This window comes from Syngnathus scovelli, chromosome 12, assembly GCF_024217435.2.
Source record: "Syngnathus scovelli strain Florida chromosome 12, RoL_Ssco_1.2, whole genome shotgun sequence".
Lineage (NCBI taxonomy): Eukaryota > Metazoa > Chordata > Actinopteri > Syngnathiformes > Syngnathidae > Syngnathus > Syngnathus scovelli.
Genome location: NC_090858.1, coordinates 10,840,620 through 10,856,668, shown reverse-complemented (window position 1 = coordinate 10,856,668; position 16,049 = coordinate 10,840,620). Strand labels below are relative to the sequence as shown.

The following is a 16,049-nucleotide window of genomic DNA, read 5'->3' as shown; positions in this document are numbered from 1 at the left end:
GGATAAATGTGGATTTTGCTGCTTAATTTATATTCTTCTAATGCAATATTAATCCTCATACTACGCTGACACTAATGGGGGTGCATAGAACATATTGTCAATTTCTGAATTGGGCTTCATGTGTGGAAAACTCAACCACTGCAAGTCATGTACAAGAATAACAATTTTATTTTCCTCTGACATTAACAACATAATACACACTTACATTTTATGACAAGAACATCACATTTCAAACAATGAAGATAATTTGACTTAACTAATGGCAACAAGCTGCAACTCCATCTTGAACTGGTGCAATTTTTTTTTCCATAACTTAGAGTCCAAACGCTCCTCACTTCTTTCCCCTCTTTGAGGATTTTCCACCTTTCTTGGAGTACTTGGCTTCCAAGTCAGACAGGAAGCTGTTGAAGTTCTGCTCTCTGGATGCGTGTTTTTTCTGCACAAAAAACAACAAATGAAGCAGGCAACCAAAGCAAACGTGCACGAATGGCGTTTCGTTTCCTGCCTTGATCATCATCATGAGGCTGTCGTCCTCCTGGCCAAGGCCCATCTCTTTCTGCATCTCTTCTGCTTCTTTTCGCTCTCTGTCCGCCTGGAGTGGAAATGAAATTTCAGAACACCAGATGTGAATTCCTTCATGTGAGTTGACTCACCCTTTTCCTGCGAGCCCTCTTCTTCTTGACACTCTCCTGCGCAAAGGCGGGGAATTCCTCCACCTCCCCATCCTTGATCGCCGCACGGATGATGTCTTCCAGCCTGGGCTCGTCATCCTGGGAGCAGCATAGCACAGAGGCCAGGATGGCGTCCATGTCTCCCTGATGCTGCGTGTATAACTGCAGTAAGTCATTCCTCTCTTCGTCGGAGCCCTTGTATTTCTTTTCAAAATCAAGGATGTCCTTCACAGTGATCTAGAGGACGGACAGACCAGGTTGACGTTGAGTAAAAACAACCACCTTTTTTTTCTTTTCATGAACAGCCCAACATGTTGAGCCAACAATGATGAATTTCAACACCTTGGGGAAGAGCAGCCTCCAGTAGTCGTCCCAGCAGCGATCCTTACTCAATACATCACACTCCTCGTCCACCACGCCCTGCTCATCGTAGACAGCCCGCTGTTCCTTATCGCTCAGCACCGCATACAACTTGCCCAACACCTGCGAGAGAGGACGTTTTGGAATTGGAGGTGAGTATCAGTTTTAATGATGCCTCCAATCCATCAGTTCCAGTTATTGATTTGGTCCTATTGTAATGCATCGGAGAGTGGCTTTGAACACATTACGTAATTATTGCAAATTTGTTTGGTAGGTGTACCTCGAGATTTTCCCAATGTATAAACAGCTCTAAATTGACTCGTGATCCGTTTAACTGCTATTACTATACATATAGGCTAGGATATACACCGCAGCAAAATTGCATACACTATATTTCTCTCCGGAAGCATCTTACAGCAGAAGTTACCTGGAACTTTTCTGTGGCTTGTGGGTCGTCGGGGGCCCGGTCCGGGTGAACCTTTAGCGACACTTTGTAGTAGCTCCTGCGGATCTCCGCCTCGGTCGCCTCTTTTTTAGTGCCCAGCACCTCGTACAGGTTCGCCGTCTTGAACAGAACCTGGCACCGGTCGAGCAAAGCCATCCTCCCGTCGTTTAGCTTTGCTTACCCGAGGTTTTGACCCAGGCCAGTCGGTACCGCTTTGCTTTTGTTGTCGCTTGACAGTTTTGGCGCGCTGGTCTGTCACATATATCCGCATTTACACGAACGCACTGACGTCATAATAAACGTGTTGTTGTATTGGTTACAGTGACTTGACGTCACATCTACGCGACAGCGCTTGTGATACAGTACATTTTTGTTGGATTAAAAACAGAAAACGTCATAATAAATTGAAATTATTCAAGTAATATTTTATATTTTTGATCTTTTATTACTCATTGACTAATGATATTTTTGTAACAAATGTGTGGGTGATGACATGGGTGTCCTGCTTGCTAATGTCAGTGCTAAGGTGGCCAGTCATACCATGGGGAAAAGGCCTGTTGTGACTTTATAAAGAATGTAGTGAAATACGCCTGGTATTTATTTGGAGCGTTTGAGGCAGGACAAGAATACATCAATGACAATGAGGCAATAGACACAAGTTTGTTTGTTTTTCTCCACTGATTCATGCAAAAAGTACAACACAACGATACACACTTTTGACTTTGAACTAAGCATCTGTAGATTGCACTCCCGCTGCGTTGATACAATAAGCAGCACCGGAAATATACACTACAAATCCCCCCCCAGTTCCCCCGCTGCTCCCCTTCCCGCCCACATGTCTCAGATGTCATCCAATTATTGCCCCATCTGTTTCTGTTGCATATTGGGCACTGCTTTTTTTCTTGCCTGACAACACAAACCTCATTTGTCCTTTGTACCCGGGCACAAAACGAGTACTTGGACCGCTGCCACGTCATGATCGTGATGGACGATGAGAAGCATTGTGTTGTAAATATTGAATAGGAATAATATGAATATTTGCTGGTGTGTGGACTCTTCTCGCGTCCTCAGAAGAAGACGAGTGGCCAGGCCAACTATTGCCCCTCCAAAAGGGAATAAATCCTTCTGTCTCTCAACAGTCAAATGGCTTCATTCTCATGATCAGGCTTTACAGTGTAGTCCACAACCCTCCTGCAGGGGGCGGTATCTCAGCACTCCTTCCTGGTCTTGACTATCTTGCTGGCGTACTTGACAGGGATCCCCCAGCGTCTCATTAAATAGACATCAAACACATAAGTGGTCCCCGGCTCTAGGCTTCCAATCGCAGCCGTCGTGACGGCCCGCTTTGGGTTCAGCTCCTGGAAATACTTGCAGAGAACCCTCTCGGTATCCGAGCGGGATTCCGGTCCCAGACAGGATGCGTTGAGGGTGTCCTCGTCGCGTCGGCCCCGCTGCTTTCTCCGGTACACACAGTAGAGGCTCCTCTCCTCTGTGCCCATCCAGGCGAGGGTGACGCTGTTGCAGCCACGTAAGCGGTTGAAGGATTTGACTTGCAAGGTGGAAGGAAGGGATGGGACGCCCTTGCGGTGGTAGGCTGAGGAGGTCTGTAATTTGACCGAAGCCTTCAGACCCCCGAGTAAGGAAGCCGTGGATCTCTCGCTCATGGCGGTTCCTTCCCTCTCCAAGTGGATGAGATAAACCGGGCTTCCCTGGAGCCAAACTTGCACCAAGTCCTTCCCCACGGCCCGAGTGGTCAGAACACGACCTTTACTGGAGACGGTGAGCTTGAATTTGCTGCCCCCGCCGCAGCTCTGCACAGTGAGGAGACCGCTGTGTTGCGACCCGCGAGGACGGAAGCTGAAGAACTGCTCGGATCTCGGTCCCGTGTCATGGAAGGTGACCCACCTCAGCTCACCTTCTCTCAACGAGGTGACGGACGGCTGGGCTTCCCCGTGGGTCCGGGCGGCGATCCCCTCGTAGGTGGCGCTGGTCCCATTGACTCGGTCCCTTGCGAAGACATCAAAGTAGTACTGCGTGTCGGGTAGGAGCTCAGAGACTGTGCAGACGTTTTCCGTCCCCTGGCAGACACACCGAAGATCCCCGTAGGGAGATGGACTCTTTTCCTCCAAGTCCGCCTCCCACTGCTCCCACCACCACTCCTTCAAGATGGGCCATGCTGTCACCCTCCTCTTCTTCTCCGTCTTCTCTCTGTTTTTCTCCTCCCTGGCGCTCACTTGGGCTGCGCAAAGACTGGGCAAGTTGCGTTGGGAGTTGACCAGGACGCAGTAATCATATTTGTCCTGAGAAGGACCAGCAAGCGAGGCACTGGGAGTCCAGCTGAGGGTGACGCTTGTCATCCCCACGCCCAACGTGTGTACGCGGGGGTCAGCCGGAATCTCTGGGAAAGCGCCTGAGGGGCCTGAGCCTTGGTGGAGGTACACTGTGGCGCTGCTGCTCTGCTGTTTGGAGCGCATCCTCAGAATGTAGATGGACGCGTGGGGGGACGCCCGACCGCTGTAGGTGTCCGACGTACCGCCGGAAAAAGTGTGTATTTTCTCCTCAGTCCCAGGACCCCTCCACCACATCTCAGGCATGCTCTTTTTGGAGCTCCCTGTGGGGGAAAAGAACAAAGATGTAGTAGATAAGGACAGTTTTGGAAAACCATTTTTTTTTTTCTTCTCAAAAAAAACCCCCTCAAATCAATCCAGTTCTGTACATTTGCAGACATCGGACGAATATTAAATATAAACCCACCTAATCATTTTCTGAACCGCTTATCCTCATGATCCAATTTTTCAAAAGAGTAAATCATGAAACAAAAAATGTCAGTTCATTTTGAGGCAAACCTCACTTGCATGATGTCACTGGTAAATGAAAAAACAGGCGAGGAGAAATCTTTCTACAAATGTTGCTGGATCAAAGTGAATAATTCACACTGGCAACAGGGGACCCGCCAACTGAGGCTCTGAATGATTCATGCGTCATTTTATGATGTCATTTTTCTTACTTTACCATGTGGATGAGCTTTTTCGTGTCGAAGGTGTCTGGATTGGAACAGAACCCTTAGCAACAATGCTAATGCTAACAAGGCATGTCCACTCACACTCATGACTCTTGAGAGGTTTGTCCTTCAGGGTGCGAGCAGCCAGGCTCCACTCAATGGGCGAGTCACACGGGCTGACAGTCACCGACATGGCTGCCGCCTTCCTCAGCGTGAAGTACGTCCTGCGGACGAAGGTTGTCTTGAGAAATGAACAGTCGCCACCAACAGATCACGCTTGTCGCTTAACCTTTGAGTGCGTCCTTTCGGGAGTGTCACAGTGCTGAGCTTGCCTTCCGATAACCAGGCGGCGGGCCAGAGCGTCACCTCGTTCTCAGGCGCAGAGGCCGAATGGGCCAAGGGCCACGACGCGCTCCAGAACAGAACCAGAACCGCGCAGAGACAGCGGGACAGCGATTCCACTGCCATCCTTCCCGTTTCTTTACTTTGCTCTGATTGGCCCTCGCTTCTAGAAACACACAAAAGGAAATGTTAGCCGAAATCCTCTTGAAACCATGCGCTCATATAAACGAGTTCATCAAATCCATTTGGGTCGCCGATGATCACGTATGACTCTAAAACTCATTTTCATTTGACTTCATTCATCTATTTCTGTACCACGCAGGTGCGCAGAGCCGGCCGGGTTGACTTGGCTCACAGACGAGATGATTACAGGTCTGCGTGTACTTTTCTCCTCCCCGGAGAGGCCCGCGTTTGTTCAAAGTGACGGCGTCTCCGCAACGTGACACGAGCGCCTTTGCCGCTAACAAGATGTTAGTGCCGTGCCCCCGCAGATCGGATGACAATCGTGGCAGGAACAACCACGGAGGCGGCTACACATACACACGCACGCAAGCACACGCAAACATCTAAATCTTGCGGGACGCTGCCGGATTGCAAACTCCACGAGCTACAAAGTCACACAAAAAGAGGCGGCGATGGCTCATTACTCTTGCACGGAGAAAGGGAGGCAACTGGAGGGATGTTGTTGGATTCTGGAGTAATTAGAGGGGAAGGAAACTAAAGGGGGGAAAGATGGTTGGGAATCAGAAAAAAAAACAGTCAAGTCGGTTGACGTTTTAAGGACAAGCTGATTGACTTTCATACAGATTTTGTGTATGTGTGTGTGTGTGCAGCCACTGATGAAATATGCATTTGGCTGCTCAGCAGATGAATTTTCATAAGGCAAAAATGAGAGAGCGAGCGCAAGAGCGGGAGCTTAGTGAACTTAACCAGCGGCCTCTATAAATATCCACATCGTCCACTTGAAACACTGCAGCTGACCACTTTTGATGGCTTTTTCCATTTCAAGATACATTTGGCTGCTCCTTTTCCACAACTCCCCTGCTGTTTATTCCTCCTCTTCTTAGTCACTTGCCGAGAAGGAAGCCAAATAAGGGACAGGTTGGAAGCGGCGTGCTCTCCACTCACACGTCCCATCCGTTTCCCGGACCATCTGCCTCCCGTCATTTGTATGGAGGGAGGGATTAAGTTGCACGGCGCTACTTGTCTTTCCATTGAGGACGGTTGACAAGGTGACGTGCGGGTGATGTTTACCACCTGGCGACGTCGTCCTTGTCCTTCCAGGCAGACTTTTTCGGGAACGATTCAACATGCACGCATGCAAAACAAGCCCCAAACAAGTTATCGGGCAGCTTTTCTTACCGTCTCCTCCGTCGCGCAGGCTCTCCTCCGCCACTGGGATGGCATCAAGTGAGGGATGGAAGAGGAGGAGGAGGATGGGGGATGGATGGAGGAGGAGTGAAGAAATGGAGGAGGAGCGACGAGCAGGTTGTTGTTTCTTCTTCACACATGCAGGCTCTTGGAGACAACTCCTCGGGGGGGGTATCCATCCTGGAGAAAAAAAAAGAGAGGTCATAAAATTAGGATATATATATATATATATATTACTTGAAAACTTTCTTGCATAAATAAATAAATTGAGAAAAATCACTTGTAAAATTATCGAAAAATGTAATTGGCAAGAATGTTTTCAGTCCCTCAAAATTAAAACTTTTCATCTTGTCCCGACTAAATTTTAATGGTTAAAAGAGTTGCATAAAAATAAAAATAAATTCTTCTAGAAATTTGTAAAGGATGATGAGGTCACCGAATGCATGCAGGGGGAAGAGAACGAGGAGGCTCTATTTGGTGTGCAAAGCAGCATTGTAAAAAAAAAAAAAAAAAAAAAAATCTCCCGATAACATCTCTGTGAGGTGGGCTGCGGGCATTTGTGTTTTTAGAGGTGACACTGACTTTGGGCCTGTTATCGGCACGCTCGATCGAGGCGCTCTCGCCGCCTCTAATTGAACATGTTTAAATGCAAAGAAGAGCCCATCAGACATTTCATGGATTTTATGCAAATGTGTTGTGTGTGTGAGTGCCGGGCTTGAAAAACTCATTTGAAAGCACATTGGCTTCATCAACACCGATCCGGTCCATATTGGGCACGTTTACCCGGCGGAGGTAAATTTGGAGATAAAAGCCCAGTTACCAAATAAATCAAGATCCAGAGACCACCTCTGTTCTCTAGTATCTAAAAACAATCTAATCAGAATAAATGTTTTGGATGATTTATATTATTAGTCTAATTTTTGTGTGTCACACGGGGGTGTAGACTTCTTATATATCCACTGTTGCTGTTTTATTATTGACTGTGTCGATTTTGTCAACAGGAAAAAAATATGCACTGCTGGTTTTAGTTGTCATTATAGATTTCATTCAGGAAATATGCCAACTCAGCAATTTTGACGATGAAATATTTATTGGATTCAAAAGAAAATTCCTACAAAACACAGAATCCAGATTATAAATGTAAAAGAATTTCATGTAGTCATTACTTTGACTATTTTATTCTCTTCATGTAATGGCCAATCATTTCTTTTGGCGTCATTGTGCAGATTGATGGAGGAGAAATGCTACAGACGGCAGAGCGGGTGCTAAGAGGTTTTCTATATGGGGTGGCGGGCGGCCCCATATGTGCCTATAGATGAAGTGCCACTCTCGGATGGAGGGGGTCGGGGTCCTTCAGCTCCCCACACAAAAAGGGTGAGTGTCGCTCTTGAATCGATATCACCACGAACATACAAGTCTTGCCACTTTGTGTGAGGACCCCGCCCTTCCCCCCTCCACTCGCTTATGACAGACCCTCATTGAGCAGACACTCCAACACAAGCCTATTGAGGTCACTCTGAACGAGACCCCCATAAACACCCTTTTGCAATATTGCCCGTCGTCCCCTTTCAAGTGGAATTTTCTCCAATCTACGAGCCACGACTAAATGCGCGCTCGATTTTCACAGAGGGCCCTTTGCGGTGCGGCTGCAGTCGCCTTCAAAGTCTTCCGCTTCGGATGGCTCGCCATTGGTTGGCTCGCTTTGTACTGAGAAGTTGTGAAAGTCGGCAGTCTGGCAGCGGGAGATATGGGGGGGGGGTGTTTGATGACTGGATGGTGATTAACCTTGAATAAATTAATATGCGCTTGTAAAGGATATGTGAGATAATATGTATATCAGGCTTTATGTGTAGCCATGTGGTTGGTTCAAGTCATGCCTGATTGCAGGAAGTGATGGACACACTTCCTCTCCTCACGTCTTCCGCTGGCCTGAATATTTTCTTTGATCACCGACTTTTTCCACCACTGCAGCCCCGCCCCTTTTGCGTCCATTAAATAATTAATAGCCATACATACAGTCGTCTATTTGCCAGAGCGCCGATGTTAAATCTCACTTGTCATAATTGCAGCAAAAGCAGTCTTTTCATCTATTATTGATGGGCGCTTAGATGCTATATATAATGCAGGGGAAGGGGGGGGGCTATTAAAGTATTACTTTCAAGGGGGTTCTTTTACTCTCACTTTTGTGGATTGACACAGACATGGCAGTGAGTGGCGGGCGCGGGGGGTTCATTTTTATTTTTATCACAAGCAGGCGCCCATCTGCTCCTATGCCGTTGCTGCGTTTGTGTGTGTGTGTGTGTGTGTGTGTGTGTGTGTGTGTGTGTGTGTGTGTGTGTGTGTGTGTGTGTGTGTGTGTGTGTGTGTGCGTGTGTGTGTGTGTGTGTGCGTGTGTGTGCGTGTGTGTGTGTTTGTGTGTGCGTGTGTATGTGCTTTTGTGTGAATGTGTGTGTCACACACAGATCACATCAGCACCCAAAAGGGACAAGGTGGGCGGAAGGAGGGTGGGCGGGAAGGTTAAAGAGGGTGGCCGGTGGGTGGCGCATACATCATGGCCGTCGTCTTGCGTCCCAACGAGGTGTGACGAGAGGAGAGGGGGGCTCGATTGCAAGCGTGTGACAAGGAAGGCAAAGCGGGATTAAGCAATCTAGCCATGATTGGACAGGACTGAGGAGGAGGGTGAAGACATGAAGAATAAGAAGTGATAAGGAGGGGGAGGTGTGTGTGCGTGTGTGTGCATGCGTGTGTGTGCGTGTGTATGCGTGCGTGCGGACCACCAGGGTGGCCTCGACTCTACATGTTCACTTCTCGCATAAAGAGGGAATCAAGTCGTCAACGGTGGAGATTTACAGTATACGAAATGGGCGGAGCATCAGTCATCATTAGCAAATTCATGAGCACGATCAAACTAAAGTTCAACCAAAGTCCACTTCAGTTGGGGACCAAATTATTCGACGATGTGGGGACCCACGGGAGTTCTCCTAATGCACTTGCCAAGCAATCATCTGACCTTGGTGGAGGTCAAGCGTCTCAGCTCCAGGATGCCATTCCAGCTTATGCGTCCTCGTTTTTGCAGCTTTTTCCATCCTTTCATCAGCCACGCATTCCCTCGCTCTTCCTCATCATTCTCCCCCCCACCCCACCCTCATTTTTGATCCATTTTTTATGCATCACGCCATCACCAAGCATACCCAAGCACACTTTTGTACATTTCCCTCCCGCTCTTTCTCCACCGTCTTTATGATGCGCCTGCCTCCTCTTTTTCTTCTCGGTTCTTTACAAGGCACCGTCAACGAAGCCCTCGCTTTTAATGACTTGTTTATGGCGTTTCTTATTAAGTTCTTTTGTGGCAGCGACGCGCACAAATGTCAGCGATTTTATTGAACGATACCGAGTCTAGCCCGCATGTCCAGCTATTTATTTGTGCCATTTTGCGGATGTGATAAATCCAAAATATATTGCTGAATGAAATAACCGAGACTTCAATTCCATTAGCTAAGTTATTGACAGATGAGTCATTCACACGACACTGTTCGGAGATTCTAAATAATGACGAATCACTCCTGATCTGATGTATTGAAATATCTTTATTATTAAAGTCAAATTTCTCACAAATGAGCTGATATCCCCCACGGGAGGAGATATTAAACTCGGGGATGCTCGGCCTAATGACACCATCAGACTTATTTAACAGAGTCTGTAAAATGTCACGATCAGCCGAGCTAATAAAGACCGAGCGCCGTGTTGAATTTTTAATGAACGAGCATAGTTTATGATATCATCAAGTTGGAGGGAGTTACGGTGTCGGTCATGTGACCTGCAAACACGGTTCATTGGAGAACGGGCTTGATTTTGGATGGAGTGATGTCTTGACATTGACACCAAGCATGTCATTGCTGTGATGTGTGAGGACAATGATGATGATGAAGATGTCGCCGCTGGGTGACATACATGCTATGTTGGAGTGTGAAAGAATCATGCAGACAGAAAAGAGGAACACAAATGAGGTCCAGGCTGTTTGAGCATTTATTTGATACTCTCACGGGGTCGCTTATGTGAGATGCAGGAAAGAAGGATGAATGGCGTGTAGGGAGGGCAGCATGGTGGGTGACATTATTAACCCTTGTTTTATGGGTAATAACAAAGACGGCCATATGGCACAGGGGGAGGATGCTTGATGCTGTTTTACAAATGAGCGGCCATTTGTAAAATAGCATCAAGCATGCACACGGTAAATACAAACAAGAGTACGCGATTGCGTAATGCAACACAATCTTCTTAGCAGAATGCTCAAAAACAAAGATGTCATCCCTCTCAGGTATAATAATAATCCAAAACAGCAAGGTTCTCGTGTTACATCATTCAACAGGACTGAAAGGAAGATCTTGAATTACTCTTTTTGAATAATTTAGTGCTTATTGACCAAATCTGAGCATCGTCCAGCATTCCCCTGAGAACGAGCGCATATGGGGGGGGGATATAAAAACACGCCATTTAAAGTAGTATTTAATGCTCTTGAAAAAAAAAGATCAGAATCTGAAAAAGCATGAGTTGAAAGAGATGTGATTCTGAAAATATAAAACATGCAACTGACAAAAAAAATACCTCAAAACTTGAAAAATAAATGGAGGTGAAACCTGAAAATTAAGTTTATTCCCAAAACAAAGTGAAGCAAAATTATTTTCAACTCGAAAAACTTTTAATACAAGTATTTTGATTTTGATTTTTTTTTCAAGTTTCAATCTCAACACGTTTATTTTCAGTACAAACGTTTTGACCCCAGTCTACTACCATAGAAATACGTTTTTACAATACACACTACTTGATTCGTCTTCGAATTATCTATAGTTCAAAGGTAAAAAAATGCAGATAAACCAGTGTGACGAGCTCATTGGCTACAGCCCCAAAAGCAGACAAGCCTTACATCAGGTGTTCACCCGGACAGACACTCCCACTTGATACTTTCAGGCAATTTAGTGAAATTTTAAAGACGAATTTGGAACTAAGCGTCTGGCCAGTGAAGGTGATAAAGTCAAAAGCTGTTTTGGAAATAAAATAGTCAAGTCAAGTTTATTTATATAGCCCTAAATCACAAGAATTCTCAAAGGGTTTCACAAATACAAAACAAATTGACAATTATTCTCGAAGCATCCCCTGATCTTAAACTCCCAACATACACTGTTAGTTTTTGGTGAAACAAACACTGGTAAAACTAGATGAACGTTTCAAACAAACAGGATATGTCACCCATCACTGCGCTTTTCCACATCCAATATGGCGGGAATGTTAACGTACATTTAGCAAAAAAGAATGGTTTACAGATATTTTCAATGATAACAGCAAATGAGGGTCACGTGATTTCAGAGAACGCCAAACTCGCATTTCCGTTGTAGTTACGCACCGTTACCAGGAGACGGCGATGTTTCATCACGTTGGAATAGTAGTCCTAACTACTACTACATGTATGTATGTATGTATGTATGTATGTATGTATGTATGTATGTATGTATGTATGTATGTATGTATGTATGTATGTATTGTATGTATGTATTGTATTGTATTTGTTATTTTGTGTCAGAGAGAGGGGAAAATAAAGTGCGTCATCACGAAGCACGGAATCGAGTGTGTCATATTGTAGAGTCAAAACACTACAAGTTCAACTTTTATCATTTATCTTCAAAAATATTCAGGAAAAAATCTGGGTTTACTTAACAGGGTGTTTCAAAGTCATCTAAAATAAGCAAGACTTGTGACCTGCGATATCTCATATTACAGTGGAAGCAGTATGACGCAATTATTAGAAGTCGACGTGCTCCATCAAAATGAAACCGAAAGCGGCTGCTACCACGCGAATTGCTGCGCTTGGAAGCAGACTGCATAGGTGTAAAAATGCGGAGAAATAGTTCAGCACTTCGCAAAACTTTTGCGGTGATTTTGGCACTCGTCGCGGACGCCTGCCTGGTTCACGGCATCGCACCTCTGGTGCACGCGGGGAATTTACTTTGGCTGTCGGGCTGGCTGCTCGCGCTTATCCGGTGTTGTTTGGCGTTGACCGCCGTCTACCTTCTTAACCTCGGGGAAGTTCCCCCGGCGCCGGCTCGTTTCCTCGCCTTGCACAGCGCGCTCCCCGCCGCCCTGGAGAGCCTGTCCGCCGTCATGCGTCTCGGCGTCCACCCGTGCGGCGCGACGATGAGGTCAGCGGCAGGGGTCGCGCGCTGGTGGATGATATGCGCCGGATTATCTCTGGCCGCCGCCTTGTTTTGGGAAGGCTGGCTTCCGGACTCGAGTGGGGCGAAAAAGAAGCGACAAAAGCCTCGAGTTTTGTTCATGAGGGTGGTTCGCATGTACAGGCCGGACTTGGCTTTGCTGCTGGGAGGATTTGGCTTTCTCACCCTGGCTGCTGTCTGTAAGTACACTGATGACGATGATGAGGATGAAGGAAAGTGGGGCATCACTTTGGTGCCTTGACTTACGAGTTTCATTCGTTGGATAGAGAAATAGAGGCTACTCGTTTTAAAATCTGAAATAAAATGGCAAGAGACTACCTAACTATTCACTTGGGGAACGTGTTTTTGTCACTCAGGTGAGATCCAGATCCGGTTTTACACGGGCAAGGTGATTGACAACCTGAGAGACAATTATGTGCCAGATGAATTCTTGTCAGCGCTGCTTCTCATGGGCGTCTTCTCAGTGGGAAGGTGAGATTGTGTAACCTGACCCCCAAAATGTCAGCCTACATCATAAACCTAACATCAATTAATAAATACCACGAGGAATGAAAAAAATTGCCGATTTTGGTTTATTACGTTTTCTGACGCTCATTAAAAAAATGATGGGATAATTTGAATGGCAAATCATTTGGAGACCTGTTCAGGGACAGAAACATTGATAAAGTGAATACCCGTCTTGATTTTGTTGGAGCAGCTTGGTGGGCACAGGCGGCAGAGGGGGTCTCCTTATGTGGGCCATCAACTCCTTCCAGTGCAGAGTGAAAGGAAAGTTGTTTCGAGCTCAGACCAAACAGGAAATTGCATTTTTTGACACCACAAAGATCGGTAAGGCCTGATAACTTAGATAGAACAAGATCTCTGACTCCTCGACATTGTGGTGTTTTTTTTTTTTTTTTTTAACTATTTGATTTCTTCGCGTGCAGGTGAGCTCACTTCCTTGCTTTCCAAAGACATCCCCCTGATGGCGCAAACGGTTTGTCTGAACATCAACGTTGTGCTGAGGACCCTCATAAAGACGGTGTACACACTGATCTTCATGTTGGATCTTTCATGGACACTGACGTGTTTAGTTCTCATGGAGGTCCCCGTCAGTGGCCGCATACAGTCCATCACCGACAAACACTGCCAGGTAACGCCGACAAAGCAGTCGCATCCATTGATTGCTTCTGCAGCTCTGCTTCCCATTCCGTTCAATCAAACGGATGATGAGCGATGATCAACCTTGTGCTTGCAGCGGTTGACGCAGGCTACGCATGACTCCATGACCGCGGCAAATGAAACGGCCAATGAGATCCTCTCGGCCGTTCGGACAGTGCGCAGCTTCAACGCGGAGAAACACGAGGCCCGTCGCTATGACAACAAGCTGTTGGACACGCACAGACTCAAGAGCCGGCGGGACACTTTCAGAGTTGTGTCTCTTCTGGCGCGAAGGGTAAGCTGTTGGCGACTTTTTTGGAGATTCCGCAGCAAGACTGGATTTCAGGGGCTCTGCCAAAAATATTAATGACTGACCTTTGTTTCTACGATAGTCATTTGAGAAGTGTTCCATTCCAAGAGCAGACAGAGGTTGATTTCCGTGCATTTGTGCTTGTAGCTGACAGGTTTGGCTATTCATGTGCTGATGTTGTGGTACGCCAGGCTGTTCATCCAGAAGGGCCACATGACCATCGGGAACCTGGTCTCCTTCATCCTCTACCAGTCAGACATCGGAGACAATATCAGGGTAACAGCGCTGAAAGTATCGCCAGATGAATCCGACATCTCTGTCAGGATTTAGAACTGGTACTCATCCTGGGAATATTGCCTGCCAGACTCTGATCTACATGAGCAGCCACATGGTGAACTCGGTGGGTGCGGCCGGTAAAGTCTTTGAGGTTCTCGATCGACAGCCTCAGATCAGGACGGACGGGGCACTCGCACCCGATCGGCTCGCAGGACACGTCATCTTCCGCCATCTCAAATTCACCTACCCGGCACATCCCGACGTAGCGGTGCTGCAGGTGGGCGTCACAATGGAGTGAAGGTCCTTGTTCTCATGTCAGTGTGGATTCTCAGTCGTAGTATTCCATCAAAAATCTAATGGCGGAAAGTAGTAGTTGATGTTTGAACTTGAGCCAGCAGAGACATGAACTGGGAGGGAGACTTGAGAAACTTGGCGCTATTCTTCCGCGGCAAGCCCTTCTTCTCACGCGGCACTCAATTCAATACACCTTTGTCATCAGGACTTCTCTTTGGAGCTGCCAGTGGGTCGGATAACGGCGTTGGTGGGTGTGTCCGGAGAGGGAAAAAGCACCTGCGCCCGTTTGCTCAAGCGCTTGTACGATCCGCACGACGGACAAATCCTGTTGGACGGCATCGAGCTGCAGTCGTATGACTGCCGCTATCTCAGCAAAAAGGTGAACGCCCGAACTAAGATGGATGGCTTCTTCTGATAACTGACTAGTAGGGCTGAAACAATACACGTTTTTGGATTTGAATCTTATAGTACGTTACGAAAGCAGACCGAGTTCCCACACATATTGTTGATTGCGTTTTTAACAATCCTAAACAAACTGAAGAGCAAGGTGTGCTTCGGCAGATTGCAGTGGTCAGCCAAGAGCCGGTGCTCTTCTCCGGTTCCATCAGATACAACATCGCTTACGGCCTTGCGGACTGCTCTCTGGACGCCATCCAGAAGGCGGCCTTACAGGCCAACGCCCACGACTTCATCACACAGCTGGAGAAGGGCTACAATACCGGTGAGTGGACGTGGACTCCAGTTTTGTACCTTGCTTATTTTGAGACTTGCCTAGCTTGAACTTGTCTTAGTACGCTGTCCTTAAAATTTGAAAGTCAAGATTTAAGACTTACTTTTGACTTGCACGGTTCCACGTCTGAAGATGATTGTCTCCGGTGTAAATACGCATCTTGACTGGAGTGTCGGATTTGATTGTCTGCCAGAGGTTGGTGAGGGCGGCAGTCTGCTGTCCAAGAGCGAGCGGCAACGTGTGGCCATCGCTCGAGCGGTTGTCAGGCAACCACGAGTTCTCGTCCTGGACGAAGTAACCAGCTCCCTGGATGAGCATAGCCAAAACAAGGTACGGTAAACTCAGCAATCCAGGCCTGCCACAAATCGCCAGAAAAATTACAACATAAAAATGGGACAAAAGTTTCCAAGACATTGTCATGAAGGTTCGTCTCATCGGGCGCAGGTCCTGCAGGATCTGGTGAGGACTTCTGACCGAACCGTACTGCTGATCACCCACAATCTGAAGACCATCGAGACGGCCGACCAGATTGTGGTGATAGGCGCGGGCAGTGTTCAGGAGCGAGGAACCCACCGCCAGCTGATGGAAAAGAATGGGATGTACTGTAAAATGAGAGAGACGCTCGCCACCGCTTGAAGTTAACTCCTTCAGAAGGACTTTTTTTCTTTTTTCTCTCTGTGTGTTTATTTTGCTTACTCAATTTCATTTGATGTTATGCAAGGATTTGATCTGATAACAAACATGAAATTCGCTATTATTTGTATATGTGAATATTCTGAATAAAGGTGTCAATCAATCAATCAATCAATCAATCAATCAATCAATCAATCAATCAATCAATCAATCAATCAATCAATCAATCAATCAATCAAACTGACATGC

At 46.8% G+C, this 16,049-nt stretch overlaps 3 protein-coding genes and 2 long non-coding RNA genes across 5 annotated transcripts; 2 read left to right on the top strand and 3 right to left on the bottom strand.

The window, feature by feature from the left end:
• Positions 1-150: 150 nt before the first annotated feature.
• dnajc9 (DnaJ (Hsp40) homolog, subfamily C, member 9) lies at positions 151-1,766 on the bottom strand. Its single transcript, XM_049736352.2, has 5 exons — positions 1,459-1,766; positions 1,014-1,154; positions 654-908; positions 506-592; positions 151-436 (listed from the first exon to the last, which is right to left on the bottom strand). Exons 1-5 carry the CDS (start codon positions 1,630-1,632, stop codon positions 332-334), a joined length of 762 nt encoding a protein of 253 aa, XP_049592309.1. The 5' UTR covers positions 1,633-1,766; the 3' UTR covers positions 151-331.
• LOC125978741 (uncharacterized) lies at positions 1,044-8,597 on the top strand. Its single transcript, XR_007485131.2, has 3 exons — positions 1,044-1,183; positions 6,201-6,307; positions 7,417-8,597. It is a non-coding gene; the product is annotated as an uncharacterized lncRNA (long non-coding RNA).
• On the bottom strand, positions 2,057-6,299 carry ndnfl (neuron-derived neurotrophic factor, like). Its single transcript, XM_049736329.2, has 4 exons — positions 6,182-6,299; positions 4,767-4,985; positions 4,580-4,701; positions 2,057-4,087 (listed from the first exon to the last, which is right to left on the bottom strand). The coding sequence occupies exons 2-4, from the start codon at positions 4,943-4,945 to the stop codon at positions 2,685-2,687; spliced, it is 1,704 nt and encodes a 567-aa protein (XP_049592286.1). The 5' UTR covers positions 4,946-4,985; positions 6,182-6,299; the 3' UTR covers positions 2,057-2,684.
• A 3,482-nt stretch (positions 8,598-12,079) lies between the features above and the next one.
• On the top strand, positions 12,080-15,967 carry LOC137839508 (antigen peptide transporter 2-like). The gene is made up of 11 exons (XM_049736319.2): positions 12,080-12,596; positions 12,774-12,888; positions 13,115-13,245; positions 13,344-13,549; positions 13,655-13,852; positions 14,015-14,143; positions 14,232-14,420; positions 14,643-14,816; positions 14,999-15,158; positions 15,361-15,497; positions 15,612-15,967. The coding sequence occupies exons 1-11, from the start codon at positions 12,080-12,082 to the stop codon at positions 15,801-15,803; spliced, it is 2,148 nt and encodes a 715-aa protein (XP_049592276.1). The 3' UTR covers positions 15,804-15,967.
• Positions 12,972-15,410, bottom strand: LOC125978736 (uncharacterized). The gene is made up of 2 exons (XR_007485126.1): positions 15,271-15,410; positions 12,972-14,496 (listed from the first exon to the last, which is right to left on the bottom strand). It is a non-coding gene; the product is annotated as an uncharacterized lncRNA (long non-coding RNA).
• Positions 15,968-16,049: the final 82 nt, after the last annotated feature.